The following is a 15,887-nucleotide window of genomic DNA, read 5'->3' as shown; positions in this document are numbered from 1 at the left end:
AGACTTCCAGTGCAACCTCATGCTAACCCTAATATAACATATAAACTGCAACTGAAAGCTGGACATGTCCTTCTGTGAACCAGCTAGACTCCCACTGCAAGAGACAGAATAAGGGAGGAAGAGATGATGCCAAGAAAATCTCTGCATAATAAACAATACATATTTTCCATGTGGACCTGCTAAGCCAAAATATTCAAAATCTACATTCTTCAGTATATGAAGAAGTCAGACCCCACAGAAAAAGACAAAAAGGACTCAGAGCTCACAGATATGGAAAGAGGCCCATCAAAGCTTCATCACAGCACTCTGAGTCTATCATGTGCATCTTGGTTTATTCATTGTGGCTATGCCCTGAGCAGATCCAACTGCACAGTCGTTCATTCTTGTCAGTTTTGTGCTGCTTTTTTCTGTTTGAGGGTGCTCATGCATTACAAAATAAGAGCATCTGTGATTGAAAGGTTTATTCAAAAATACATCCAAAATAATCTCAACTACAAACTACATAAACAAGAAACTGACGGTATAGTAGTGGTATATGTGATATTATATCTGGTGCGTGTGTGTGTGTGTGTGTGTGTACCTGCAGGCGTGCGTGATTACTTGTGTTCATGGGCATGCATGTCAGTGGCACACAGGTAGAAGAGTGAAATAGTAAAGTAATAACAGGGAGGTGCTGAAGGTTCTGCCCACAGCAGATAGAGATTGGAGACTGGGAAAAGAGTTACAGCCAGCAGGAAAAGATCTGTAAAGGCCTATGAAGCTCAATGCTGCCTGCAATTGAGCAGGATGGGATGGGAGGACAGCAGCAATGTTTTAGAGCACTGCTAAGCCATCCTGGAATGAAGTGAAATGACCACATGTCACACACAGATGAGAAGTGAAAGGGAGGGGACAGGCAGAGTGAGAAACAGTGCAGAGAGTAAGGAGGGAGAGAAAACAGAGTGTGTCGTTCTAAGAGGAATATTTCAGGGTGGTAAATGGAGCAGAACTCCATTCCAGCTCCTCTCTTAACCTCCTCCGGTGTCTCATCCTCTGCATGCAAAGCATGAAGCCCAGGAGACAATGAAAACAGAGAGAGAGAGCGGAGGAGACAAGCTTCAGGACAAAATAACACTGAGTTAAAAGACAAGACACTTTGCACGTGCATTTGTTTTAACGTAACAGAAAACACATACATCCATAGCATAGAAACGGACAGAATTGGCTCCATTCAGAATTGCCATTCCGACTATTTTTTGATTTAAACAGTGAAAAGGTGAAGGTCGTTGACCCCGACCACACTGGCAACCACCTGGCGTGTCACCCACTGGGATTTGTTTTTGCTTCATTACAGTTCACTCGTGCAACTACTGCAACAGCTTCTTCCTCGTGATCATTTAACTTTATCTTTTTATCTACAACAGATCACATGACCACTTCTGTGTGAAAGGGGATACTGACAGTGGCTCATCACCCCACATTTGTATTGTCTTTCAGCTCAGCTTGTTTTGGTTTTTCAGCCTGAAGGTTCTGCATTCTACTGTTTTGCATCACTCTCACTTGTTCTGTGTAGTTTTGGCTGCAGCGGGTAGCTTTAAAGAGCCCAGCACCAAAGGACAGACAGACAAAGTTAGTGACTAGCTGGTGGACATAGTGGAGCATTCGGTACCTTGAGATCCAGATATTTCCCTTTGGTGAAGAACAAAATCTGAATTAAAAGGAGAGTTAATTATGGACTTGCATAGGTTCGGGGGCCAGACAAAATATTCCAAAATGAATTCTAATGTTGCTCCACATCTGCTTGATGTATAAACAGGCAACTCTTGAAAAATGATCCAGTGTTTAGTGTTGTGTTTACAGCTTTTTTTATGCTGCCCAGTAAAGGTAAAAAAAAATAAAAAATAAAAATATTCCAAGTTTAAATAATACCCTGCAATATCACCCATTGGTTTGTGAAATGATGTTTTGGATTTCAGTTCATAATGCTGGGGGTTAGTGACCCTAGAAAAGCCAAATGTGGACAAAGGGGAGAAAGCCTGGATTAATTAATTGAGTGACAGGTAACCATAGCTACCATAGCTGACTCTGATAGCCTGAGACACATGTCAACTGTCACCAAATGCTAAAACATTCAAGCTTTTCTTCTTTCAATTTATGAAACAGTGATTCTCCCAATTGCCAGAAGTGTAATTAGATCATCAGAGCCTGAGGTCTATTTGTCTATTCAAGTTTAGATTGCGGATTCTTGCACAATTAATGGGCACAATAGTGTGTGCTTTCCAGTAAGTCTGATACGCCTTCATAAGCTAACTCTGCAATTTCAGTAAGTGTAGTGCACTCTCTTTAAGCATACTTGGCTTGCTTTACATCCATTATAGTGCAACTCAAAATTGGTAGCATCTCTCTGACATTCAGCTCATTCTTTGGAACATTATCATGGTGTAATACAGCCAGATGGCACTGAGGTACTAGGAAATGTGTGCTAGATGATTAAGAACATTTAAATTATGGTGCAGCTCTACTGGGTACAATTTAGATATCAGTGAGTGTAAGACTTCCAGGGCGATGTACTCTGAGACTGCCTCCATGGCGGCGCCTCTATAATTAGTAGTACTGAAGTCATCAAAGTGCAACAAATAACCGGAGCAAAGTGTCTGCAACAAACCCTCCACCTTTCACACAACCAAGGCTGACTGCTGGGAGGGAACGAATGGAGGGAGGGTGTTATAGACAGGGTCTACCTTTCACAACAACTAATTGTTTACTGTCAGAGGGAGGGAAGAGACAGTGCATGATACAGTTAGAAGAACAGCGATACAGAGAATGCAGCAATATTAAATAACACTTTGAGAACAGCTAACAAACTGTTACACTTGTCAGTACTGAAGGTCAGATACTTTGTGGTCCTCGTCCTATTAAGCCGCACTATTTTATAGCTGCAACAAAGTGTGCAATAATGTGTGCCTTTACTTTATGTCTGTCTCTGTAGAAGGCTTGACAGAGCCAACAGAGACGTGAACAATCAAGCTCTTTCCTCAAACAAGACTTGTTCAAGCACAACATTTCTGCTGCCAAAACAACACACAGTGGAACTTTCAAAAACAACACTGCTGTTAAATAAATCAAAAACACCCTGGCAGCTTAGCTCAGCGGCAAAACCAGATAAAGCAACAAAAACATAGATTCAGCCATTCTTCCTTTTTATATTCCATTTCCTGTCTGTATTTTTAATCTACTGCCATTGATAAAAAAGAAAAGTGGTGTTACTGAGACATGAGTAAAGGTTTAAAGCCACACTAGTAAACCTGTGATGTTGCGATGCTGATTACACACAAACAACTACACTTTTTTGGATGCAGAAACTGTGTCTTCTGTATTCTTACCACTAGTGAGGGATACGTGTAATGTCTGGCTTGTACTAATGCCACGTTCTCGGCATATCAAAGTTACCGTAATTACCAGTTTCCCCACTTGTGAATAGGGTTCATCTGAACATCCAAGATGTAATTATGACTGAAAAAGTCTAATTTTTATGAAAGCGCACATATATTCAATGGAACTGCTACCAAAGTCTGCAGTTAAAGGTAATTAAATACTGAGATTTATAGTATTTCTAACCCCCACATGTGCAGCTTTGCAGTAAAAAAGCGTCCCTCACCATTATTACACTTTCACTTCACTTCTTTACTTTACACACTTCAAATTAAACTCCTGAATAGTAACCATTAACACTGTTTTTAACAAAGCATTTGCTTGCTAGGTAGTATGGCACTCTTGAAGAAATCTAGTTAATGCTTCAACCCCACACAAAGATAATGATTACTACTTAAGATACTAATCAAGTATAGCCTGAATCTGTCTTACATGACCTGTGACCACTCTACCAATGCACCTTTGACAGAAAAACAGAAAGGTGAGCAAAATATTAGAACCAGCTTTCAGTACAACACAACCTAACAGCAGCACACACTGCACCTTCTAAAGGGATTATGACTATAACAAGCTTGATAAAGGTAGGGTTTATTACTGTTGTATTTCAATGCATTGTACAGGTCTTCCCATTGTCTGGTATTTCTTATATGGTACATTTTATCATACTGTAAGAACACTTTATATTATTCATTGATTTACTACATTGTTAAGCGCTTAGGCATTGTAAAATCACTTCAGCAAAGGGCCCATGTACATCCTCTTGGAACGTGTTGCATGCTTAAAATTACTTTCCAATAAAAGATAATTAATGAAATAAAACTCAATAGGTCAGAGTTCTGGTGCCACCATCGCCTCCTGCCGAGTCAGGAAAAACCCTGTCTGCAGGGCAAACAACTGTAATAACAGAGATGAACTTTCAATGTTGTGTTCTGCCACTGATAAAATACCACACATGATTTATTTGATAAAGATTTGATAAAGACTGAAACAGACAGTATTCCTCAGAAAAGTTCAAAGCATAAGTTTGCTTTTTTTTCATACTAAGAAAATTTAATAGGCACAACCACTTACACTGAGTCTCCAGAGTGCCCTGCAGGCTAAGTGGACTAACGTTGCTAACATCAGTTAAGAGAATTGTGCTTTTTCCCTAACAGTGAATTCCTGTGTGCGCTACAACTCAGTAAATCTAATAAGAAGCATTTTCTCTTTGATTCTGTGGTACTCACTGCAAAACCTGATGTTCAAATTAATGTTTCACGCCACGGCCTCTTAAACAAGAAGAGTCGAGCAGTGTGATTCATTTATAAGATACATCTGGTTTTCAAGATGAAAATTAAAATAAGAATACAAACAAAGAACAGAATGGACCCAGAAATGTAACGTATATCCCACATAGTTGTGTTCAACTACTATAGGGAGAATCTTTTAGGCTAAAGGTTCCAGCTTAATGCAAGGTCTTCACTAGTACGTAAATAAGAAAGTATGACTGTGTGAAATTAATGTGTTAGGTTGTGTTAAAGTGTGCATGTAGCTGTGGGCCTCAAGGCTTCATTAGAATCATAGAGGGCTCATCATCTCCTTCTTTCCCATAAGGTTCAAGTTCAGCCATCGCTCATGCCCATATTGCATGATTGCACTGAAGGACCAGTATAATCAGCCATAATGCTTTACAGATGTTATGGTTGTTTTTAAAGCCAATACTACAGCCCAAGGCATCCATATATGAAAACCCATCTGTGCACGAATGTCTGTCTGTGTGTGTGTGTGTGTGTGTGTGTGTGTGTGTGTGTGTGTGTGTGTGTGTGTGTGTGTGTGTGTGTGGCTGAAAACCAAGGCATGATCAGAGTGAAACATTAGAAATTAAGGTCACATCTACAGCTCAGGATGTGTGATTTATGTTCCCCTGCTCCACCCTGTCATTGACTAATCACCTGAACAGAAAGTAACAGGTGCAAACTGATTTGCTGAAGAGCGATTTCACAGATGAGACACTCCGAATTTGCCATTAAACACGGCCAAGAAACAGCACTAAGGCAGCAATGACATGTAAATATGACAGTCCACATGATCTGAACAAGAGAAGACACCCATTTAAATCCCAGAAAGATCTGCCAGCACCCTTCCTAATCCACACTCTAACATCTCCCATTGTGTCCAACATCTAATATCAACCACGAACCGCTGCTAAATGAAGACTGGTGGAATACCACAGCCAGGAATTTGCATGGACCGCCCGCTCTTGTGAAATAGGAAATGAAACATGTGGAGGCTTGGAAGCTCAGTCAGATTCTGGATATTCCTGTGGTCTGGCACTCAGGGTTCTGCGGCCGGGGCCTTTAATTCCTAATGGTGGAGAACGCCAAGCTCTGGTCACGACAGGAAATGCCTGCTAGGTGAAACATCCGCCCAAAAAGCATTCATTTAGAAGTGTCAAATACACTACCAGTCCAATGTTTTACAACACCTCAATTTTTCCAGTTTTTTTATTAAAATTTCAGCAGTTCAAGTCCAGTGAAAAACCTTACATGGTACAAAGGTAAGTGGTAGATTGCACAAGGTGAAAAAAAAACATGGTTATGTCACCAAAAAAACTGAAAAATCATGTAAATTTAATAGAAAACAGTATTTTTTGGATTGAGAAATGGGTTATCTTACAGCTTTCCAGCAGAGATGAAAGTAAAAGAAGCCTTGAAGGTTCGGTATGCCAACTTTTGTTGATAAACCCTCTGTCTGTACAAAGGCAGCGCTGGAACAAACTGTGTTACTACACCCTCTGAGGTATTATTAGGACAATACTGTACTGCAGGAAGTAGCACTGCATGTTGCTATCAGAAGAGTGAGAAAAGGGGAAGTAACAAAGGAAGACAGACTGGTTGGCCAGGAGATTGTCCTGCAGAAAGATAATGACCCAAAACATTAGAAGAACAGAACCAGACGGTAGCTTCACATGGTGGAAGAGCAGCGCAGTCTCCAGACTTTAACCCCATGGAGCTGGTCTGGGATGAACTGGACAGAAGGTGAAAGCAAAGCAACACATTTGTGGGAACAGCTTCTACTGTGTTGGGACAATTTTTCTGAACAATATTAGGTAGAACTAATGTCACAAGCACGTTAGGCTGCTAAATGAGTAAAAAATGTAGTTTAAATTTAGTTCAACAAGTGTTTTTAAAATCTCTAATTGTTTGTTCTATGCTTTAATTTCAGAAACACTGAGACAGTGAATTATGTAAATATAAATAACAGCTGGAAAAATGAGTTGTTCCACATGTTCTGACTGGTATTGTGCAACAAGGTTTCCCTACAAACAAAGTGCTTTGTCATCATGACCATGTTAGTTTGGGTTGAATCCAGTCAGCAGTCAACAGTATTCCACAGGGAAATTCTGTGGGGTTTTTTTTTAATATTTGTTATTTGGCCTTTTTGGTCATCACTTGTATGAACTGCCTCAGCCCAAATACAAATACAGCCAAAACGTCAGTGTAAGGTTCTGTGGAAAAAGTAATTTATTCGAATCAAATATAGCAAAAGCTGGAAAAACACCAGTTAGAAAAGTGTGATCTACTGGGCTTATGCTGTTGTTTTCAATGCGTGAAAAATACAATTAAGGTGTGAAACATGTAATTTCCACTTCCCTGACAGTTCTTACCAGATTGCACCGTCACTGTCTACCAGGACAGCTGCAGCCCAAAAACTGATCAACATTTCTTCAAGAGTACAGACAACTTTCATGGTAATGATGACAAATGTGAAGGTTTTGTATTTTACAATACTGCAGAATAGTCATGGCTATATTAACAATATATAAAGCGACAAGCAGTGGGGAGACCAACTTTAATTTATTTTAGAAATACCTTCCAATGCCAAGATAATTACTGTTGTTTACATTATGCTCCTAATAATTTCCAAAACAAAAAAAAATTCTGACTCTGAAAACACATTAATGCTGGTAGAGGTTTTAATGGTTCGATGCATTTGCTTACATAAACAGAAACTGGCTATTATATGATAATTCTAAAATAAAAATGGCTGAGTTATTTCAGTGACTAGAAGGTGTTGATACTGTCAAACTGTGTGTGTGTGTGTGTGTGTGTGTGTGTGTGTGTGTGTGTTTTTTGTGTGTAGACAGCAGGGATGGTTGGCAATGGAGTGTCATAAGAAGTAAATGAAGGTTCGTACACAGAGACACACTCGTGGCACTCAGTCACTCTGCTTCAGTGTGCACTGTTAAAGCAAATTAAGGAGGCCTTGGCAGCCTTTTAATGGTCTGTCACAGTCTAACAGGTTTAGAGCGCTTACAATGGACCCAGGCACTAAGCCCGACAGCTCGCGCTTAATTGTTCAGACCGCGTGTGCGTGTGTGTGTAAGTGTGTGTACTGTTAGAGCCATTCTGTGCCTGTAACTAAAGTCATTGATTCTCATTATGAGGACAGATAAGATAGACACTTCCTGCCTGTCAGTCTGTCAGCCTGACTGGTTCAATAAAATGAGTATCACAGCTGATGTGTTAGGATGAATGTGGTGCCAATATCTGTGTTTTAGAGAAAGTGATCTTAAACCTAAGGTATTCATCCTCACACAGCTGAATACAAGAAGGGAAATGTGTGGCTATTTTCCACAAAAAAGGAATCCTGAGATTTCTTGGCAATTTAAAACAAACCATCCTCAGACAGAGACAAAGACATTTAAGGCACAAGGCCATAAATGGATTGAGTTATTGACTCAAGCAACCAATAATAAACAAAGCATTAAGTGTCTCAATGTTCAAGTGGTGCCTGAAGAAATCAACAAAGCAAATAAAAGCATTTGTTTTCACTCAGTAACCCACATTCTATCAGCCAGCAAAACGGTCCATGAAGGACGAGGTGGCGGTGCCTAAAAATCCCTCCTAAATGGTTGGAGATTCTGAGCTGTGTGACCTAGAATATGTTTGACAATCTTCTTTTAATTAGGCCTTGAAGACACGACTCATTCCAACTGCTGTCCCGAGAGCTAAATTAATTACTGAGACAAAGCCCATTCTAGCTCATGGCAAAGATGAATCATTGCAGTATTTGGGGAATGAGCAGTGCTCTTCATTCAAGGGCTGATGAAAGAGACTCAGACTCTAAAATATAAGCTAACGTACTTCATCACAAAGCTTCCGCGAGGCTCTCGCAGCCGCACCACACATGTACAGTACACAAAGGCATCTGCTGCCTCTGCTACCGGGAATTCATACCTAATCTTCTCTTGGATGGAGTATTTCTTTTAAGAATTCATCAAAAATAAAATATAAGTTGGAACTTTTCTCATGGTTATAGTTTGTCCACAACATCCTTGCTCCCCCTCCACTCCCTGCTTTCCTTCTATCATAATGTTCACACTTTCAATTGTCAGACCGTTTTGCTTTCCTCTTCAATTTGCAGATAACTAGCTTTACTTTCCTCGTACAGGCCATCAGCCAGCGGACGAGTCCTCTCTCGCTGCCAGCAGGCAGGCCATTCATTCGGCTAACTGACTGTGTCATCTGTCAGCCTGTGTAAATGGGTGTTTGTGAGTTATGGCTAATTAAGCAAATCACAACACCAAGGGTTATGCCAGAGCCCGGGCCTCACAAAGGCAGACTGATCAAAAGGTGAGTTGGTAGGATGGAGTTATGTCACATCAACACCTAATGAATATGCAATAAATTGGAAAAATTTGATAATTTTTCATTCATGTTGTTAATTTACTTATTCTTGTCAGATGTAAACAAACCAAGGCTATCATTGTGATAGCTAAAGCCTATCTTTGATTGATTGTACCATAAAAGGACACAACAGAACAGTACTTTGCAATCAGCCTTTGATAATAATACTTTGCTAATTTTTGTCTTTCACTTTCTGTCTTGTTTGTTATTCCTGTCTATTCATCTCTCTCTCTGATTATCACTTATTTTTTCTGCCTCCTCTCTGAGTTTTCAGACCTTGTGAATCTGGAGATGTGCTGGGAATCCCTACTAGCAGGCTTGTATTGACTAAATGATTGGCCAGGGTGTGCTTGGCAAGTTTAATGAGATAACAACCAGAGTTTGCTGGGCGACACCTCTAGATTAAATTGAAGGTTTCACAGGGAAGTCCATGTCCTCAGACGATAACCCATTCAAATATTTTCATTAGGAGAAAAATGTGTCTTGTTATCAGTGCCTGATAAGACCATAAAGAAGTAAAGGATAACATATGGAAACAGTCAGCCAGCCAATTCCCCAGCACTGGAGTATTTGTTATCCTACTGGAGAGAAAAGCTAGCAGCACATGTGTAGGTGTGTGTGTGTCTCTGTATGTTATGAAGAGAGATGAACTCTGCAGCAGTACATAGACGCAATGCAGGGTGGCCTTTGAGTTCAGAATTCACCCCCAGACTCTCCACATATATCTTGTCTCAACAAGACCAGGGGACCAACAAACTTCTGCTCTTGCTTTCTGTAACACAAACACACTCACATCTGCCTGTGCTCGGATTAGCCTGGTTATTAGCACACAACATGGATGCAATTAGCTGAAGTAGACCACAATGGGAATGCAATTCCTCCTAGCTGTATACAGTTGAGTAGTCCACTACAACTGTTAGGCCACAACAAATGACACAAGACAGTGATTTCCAGGAACATCTAATATGCACAATAATGAAACACTATCGCACACATGAGTAATATCTGGACTGAGGAGACCAAGATGATTGAAGCAATGTTGGAAACATCTGGATATTAAGCACTTTGGAGATAATCTGTTGACAGAGGAAGCATACCATCATAAATGAAACAGCTCTAGGGTTCAGATAGAAAAAATGTGTTTATAGAAGCGAAGAAAGTTGACTAAGAGCACATGCTCATGTCTGACTGACTCGTGCAGTCACACACATATGGAGGAGTCACAAGGAGGTGGCTTGCTCATGAACGTCTCATCTTTAGATGCTAAGGTCGGCGGCGAGAATTACCTCTTCCAATTTATCTCTTCTCAGTCAATCCGAGATTTAATGCTAAAGCTAAACCACCAGCCAGCCACCATTCCCACCGTCACACAATTCAGTTTTGAGCCCCTGCAGGAGATGGTTACCCACACACAAAGACATGTCTGATTACCTCTATAGCAATCCCGGTCAAAATGAGGGTCAGGTTTTCAGCGAGTTCCACGCAGGGAGATGAAGGGAAAGGAAGCACACATTTGCCAATAGCAGTGGAAATAAACTAGGTGTTGGGGAGAGAATGTGTTTGTATTCTGTAACATGACTTGATAAGAATGTAAAATATTCATACAAAAATCCTTTGTTACAAACATTAACTTGCTTTTGAGGCAAATTAAGAACATTATACTGATGACAAGATCAATGAAGCATGGGTATCAGTCTAAGTGAATTTCGTTTTTAAAGTGGTGATGCATATTTCTTCACTATTTAAAGCCCTTCTTGAAAATAAAATTATATGGTAACTAACACTAATATGGACCATTATCTATGTACAATCCCAGACAGAACATAGATAAAAGCAATAAAAGACTACAATATTTGCTATGGGGTTGTGTGGACTGTCATATGCACTGCAAAGGAGTAGCTCATTAAAAGTATGCTTTTGGGAAAGAAAGAATATTTGCAATGTGAAAATGGATTGCAATTAAAGTGACAGAAGAGAATACATTAAAAAAGTACTATATACATACAGTGGGGTCCAAAAATGTAGATAGAAGATTTCTCAAAGCTGGAAGCTGCATATCAAATATTCCAAGAGCAAAACTCCTTGAGCAGAGTGGTTATTCTTTTTACTATGTCAATACTTTACCTGACACTGTATGTCCACCATTATTGCTATCAGCCATAAATGGGCTCCATCACACCAATTACTGCAAAGTATCTCCACAGAATGTTTTGTTTTCTTTGCCACTACGCTTGTGATCAATTCTCAGACCAGACCAGAAAATCTATAACATGAGGCTTAGTCACAGTCAAGGCTATAGCCGTCCTTGGAGCCATCAAAGCCACTGGGATATCTGTACCAAATTTCATGGCAAATCATCCAATAGTTTTCAAGACATTTCACTAAAATCCAACCAATTGAAGTCATGTCAACGTCACGGTGGCAGAAGGGGAAAATCCTTGATGTTTTTTTTTTGGTTTGTTTTTTTGCCACTGACAATGTTTGTACCAAATTTCATGACAATCCATCCAGTAGTTGTTGAGCTAACCAAAATAAAAGGCTGACTATCTGACTTTGCCACCCCTTGTGCCATTCCACCAGCATGGCTAAAAAAGTCAACATTGTGATGGGTTGACTTTGTAAATGTACTTAATCAAACTTAATCAAACGCACCCTGGTCTCTGCTGTGCTTTGCACCACAAACCATCCACCTCAACTACCTCCCTATGACTTCGGTGAAGTGTACGGATATCACACTTCCTGGATTGGGAAAAAAGGAGTGCCACTAAACAAAATGCAGGCAGCAATTATCTTTCCACAGAAATGTATTTAGCAAGGCAAATCTGTATTTTGTAGGAGTTAGCATTGCATATTCACAGGAAGTAACACAATCTCTCTCTCTCTGACTCTCTTTCTAGTCACATCTCCTGACTTCTACGTGACTTTTTCCACTGCTGTTTTGTCATACCACCTTCCTCCCTGAGGGATCTTCATCCCACCATATTAAGAGTGGAAATGTATCTGCTTCCATTGTAATTACAAACCCACTGGAGGCGAAGCTTCTTGATCTCTGCTGGATCCTCGCTTGCTTTTCTTTTTTCCTTTATTTACTCACCTCTCTCAGCCGAGAAGACAGACACATGCTGAGCTATCAGTTCTGTTTTTCTTCCCTTTCTGTCGGGCATTTTTGTATCTAATATTCCTGAAATTATAATTGCATTTAGGGAAGCAATAAAATGACAAAGGAGAAGGGGGGTGTTTCAGAGAAAGAGACTGCAAAAATAGAAAGGGAGGGTTGCTTTAGTTTCTTTGTGAAGTGTGGGAATTTCTGTGCCATATAAAGTGTGTGTTTGCAAATGAGAAACTGTAAAAATGCACGAGGCAGACTCAAAGGCCGGAACCAAGCCTTTGTTTACTGTTAGCCTCGGGATTAGCCATCTCTAGGCACTGTGAATCCTCCTTGAGGCCAAAGTGTTGACTTGTAACAGCCCAGGACGAAGACATGATAGTGGGGGAGAAATTGGTTTCTGCAGGGGTGAAAAGAAAACAACCGTCCCCACTGTCCCATGAAAACAGGCCAGTTAAAGCCGGCAGACTCTGCTGTGAACGCAGAAGGTCAAGATGAGGGCAAGCGTTTGATAACCCTACAGTGATCTGTAACCAAGATGGGTTAGGCAAGTACTGTGAGAAGTACCAACATCCCACAAAAACACACACAGGACAACAGAGAGGAAAAAAACAAGACAGAAGTGTGTCTGTTGCGAGTTTATGCATTGTTTCCAGTGTGTGTCTGTTTCAAATCCATTCAGGGATTTTTTTCTTCTTTACACTATCAAATTTTTGTCTGCTGGCTTTGTGATGCATCCCATGTGTATTTCCTGGAATGTCTCAGGCTTATAAAGGTATTATAAACAGTGATTGCTAATGGATTTATTCATTTTTTTCTTTGGACTACATACAGATGGGTGTAGGCCATAGCACATCATTTTCATATTCACCACAATTCAGTGACCCCTCGTTCCCTATGGATGGGGGCTTTGTCATCCTGTTTTTCCACTAATTTTTCAGATTTGTCCTTAAATTTGTCACCAGTCACAGTTACATCAAAGGCTAACCAGATGAGAAGTCATTAATTATAGGTTTTTATCTAAGTTACTCTATAAACCAGTTCAAATCTTACAATACTATTCAATATAATAATAAGCAGAAAAAGCAAAAGCAAATAAAACAAACTTTTTAAATGTTGTTGTAAAACTAAACACAAGCAGGCTCACAAGAACACAAGAACATTTAAGTCATGATTTTCAGTTGTTCAGAGTATCTTTCAGGCTGATCATAGATTTTCTTTTTTTTTGCTGCTCAGAAACGACCATGTTTTGTCAGAGGACAAAAGCTGCTTCATGTTAGTTCAACTCTGGGGGAAAAAAAACCAGCCCAGCTTCAGAAAAAAAAAAAATCACGGGTCACTCCTGGGTCCTTGTGTATGAGGATGCTAATGACGGGGACAGACAGGAAAGGACTGTGATGTTCCCAAAAACTTTGTGAGACAGACAAATGTGACAGAGCGGCACCGCAACTAGAACCGCAGCCACAGCGTTTATGTCTGTCCTGTGGAATGTTCTGTTTTTGCTTCCTGTTTGTGTGCAACACAGTTTGAAACGGCCCCCGCTCCCCTTTCTCTTGGGTGGTGGTGGTATAAGCAATGACAGTGGTAATGGTGGTGTGTGTTCGTGATGGTGACAACCGTGTAAAACAAGTGAAAACAGTGATTATGACTGGAATGCTGCAACAAAATGATGCACACACAACAGCTCGAGCACTCAAAGACAATTTCCTTCCCCCTCACTGAAAAGCGACTACGTCTGAATGAATGTGTACCTTGATATCACAGGAATAACATAAAAGGAATGCAGTGTGCAACCAGGAGCCAGCACACGGTGATGATTATCGTATCTAAATCCAATCCAATTTCTTCACCCGTTCCATGTAAGCGCTTCAGGGGAGTCTCAACATGTTGGCAAATACGCAGCTGGGAATTTAAGTAGTGTGTATGTAAGATGAGAGAATATCTGAATTTCGTAATGGAAAATAAGAGAGAATGATTTGGTGTGAAGCCTTGTAAATACATTTATTAGAGGAAGAAAAAGTGAGATATAAAAACCCGCCAAATCTTTGTTTCCAGCTTCGTGACTGTGACCTCAACATGACGATAATGAAATTCCTCAATTTGGCTCGTGCCTGAGTTCCAGTCACACCCCGAATGTTACATTAGAAAACCAGATCGCACCAATAAAGTCAAATCAAACGGATTGCAGAACAGCAATTAATTCCAAGGATAATGACAAGGGAAGCTGTCCAAAAGTGTCTCTCCCTCAATTAGTCTCTCATTGCACTGTCGATGCAGAGGATGGATGAAAGAAAACAAATTAAGTTGCAGAGAGAAGAGAGGGAGAGAGAGAGAGGGTGAGAGGAAGAGATAAAGCTGAGGAAGGAGGGAGGGAGGAAGAAATAGTGAGAGGAAGTGATATTCACTTTAAGAGCTTGAAAGGAAAGAGTGTGGGAAAGAGGGAAAGATTAAAGGGAAAAGATAGAAAAGGGAGGGGTGGGAGGAGAGGGAGTTGAAGAAAGAAAGAGCTTCCCTGATAGTAAAAGCCATTAATAGATACAAGAGAGAGAGTGATTAGAAATAAGGAGCAAGACACGGAGATGAGAGCAACAAACAAGCTAGAAGAGAGTGAAACATCGTTTAACAAGGAGGTGGAGGAAATCTGTTGTACTCACAGCTGTATGGGCTGGGCAGTAGGCGTAGCTTGTGTGTGTGGACTGATGGTGGTGATGCGGGTGTTGTTGGTGGGATAGGTAATGCTGCAGACTTGAGTGGGTGAAGGAGGGGCCACTCCAGGCCCCTTGACCACCACTGCTACCAGTGGTCCAACTGGAACCAAGGCTTGAACTCACGGCTGCTGCCTTACTGCTGTGGTAACCTCTCACCGCTGCACTGGGCTGATGGGAAGAAAGGACAGGATCAAAGTGGAGAAGGGCAATGGAAAGAGGGAACAAGGGGAAAGAAAGAGGTTAGTACGGGCGGGGGACAGAGAGGAAGACAGAAACTGTGAGGAAGTGCAGTGACAAATGTTACAGACAAGAATATCACAGGCGTAACTGCGAGCAGCCTCCCCTCTGCAGCGGGCAGGCACTGACACCTGACTGCCCGCTCACTGACCTGTATCCAAAGAGAAAGCAGGATGTGGCGTTGATCTAAAATCTCCATACCAGCATCAAGATTGTTCTCACACTTTCTTTTCACCCTCACTCACTTTCTTCCTCTGTTTCTCTCCCAGAGCACCAGATGTTGTGAAACCGCCTCCTGTCACGGTCGAAAAGCGTTCTCGCTGCAAAAGTGCTGATTGGTTTGATAAGATGCTTGGATTATGGGCTGGCAACGGGCTTCCCGGTGTGGCATTATGTATTGGGTATCAACAGGGTCCAGGAAACACAGGGCTGAATCTGCTGACAGGCCGGCTTATGCCGCTCTGAGATGGGTTACCTGGGCTGTCATGGCCACTGGAGCACAGATAAAAAAAATACAGGACACACAGGGCAAACATGCCAATCTGTTGCACTTTAACAAGACTTGGGGCAAATACTGTGGTTGCCACTTAGAGTTGGTTTTAACCTGTGTTAAGTCTCAAAACTAGAGGTGTTACTGCACCAGGTAAATTCAGATAATGTTTGCTGGGTTGTCAGTCACATAGAGGTAGACTTGCTGTCCAAAGAAAACCATGTATCTCCAAATTTGGTGATTTTTAATTTTTCCAAATAAAACTG

General features: G+C 40.9%; 1 protein-coding gene across 5 annotated transcripts in view; it reads right to left on the bottom strand.

Moving 5' to 3' along the window:
* Positions 1–15,887, bottom strand: part of rbms3 (RNA binding motif, single stranded interacting protein) — a 265,127-nt gene that overhangs the window by 191,819 nt on the left and 57,421 nt on the right. For 3 of the 5 annotated variants that reach the window (XM_071501325.1, XM_071501322.1, XM_071501324.1), the window contains exon 3: positions 14,841–15,062. The exons of 1 other annotated variant lie outside the window; for it this stretch is intronic. In XM_071501325.1, coding sequence (XP_071357426.1) covers positions 14,841–15,062 — 222 coding nt within the window. Of the gene's footprint in view, positions 1–14,840; positions 15,063–15,887 lie in introns of those variants that run through there. One more of the 5 variants, XM_071501328.1, reaches the window with a different exon arrangement.

The sequence above is a fragment of the Trachinotus anak genome, unplaced genomic scaffold, assembly GCF_046630095.1.
Source record: "Trachinotus anak isolate AG129_WGS33_773 ecotype Australia unplaced genomic scaffold, CSIRO_AGI_Tana_v1 ptg000016l, whole genome shotgun sequence".
NCBI lineage: Eukaryota > Metazoa > Chordata > Actinopteri > Carangiformes > Carangidae > Trachinotus > Trachinotus anak.
This window is presented reverse-complemented; position numbering and strand designations above follow the sequence as displayed.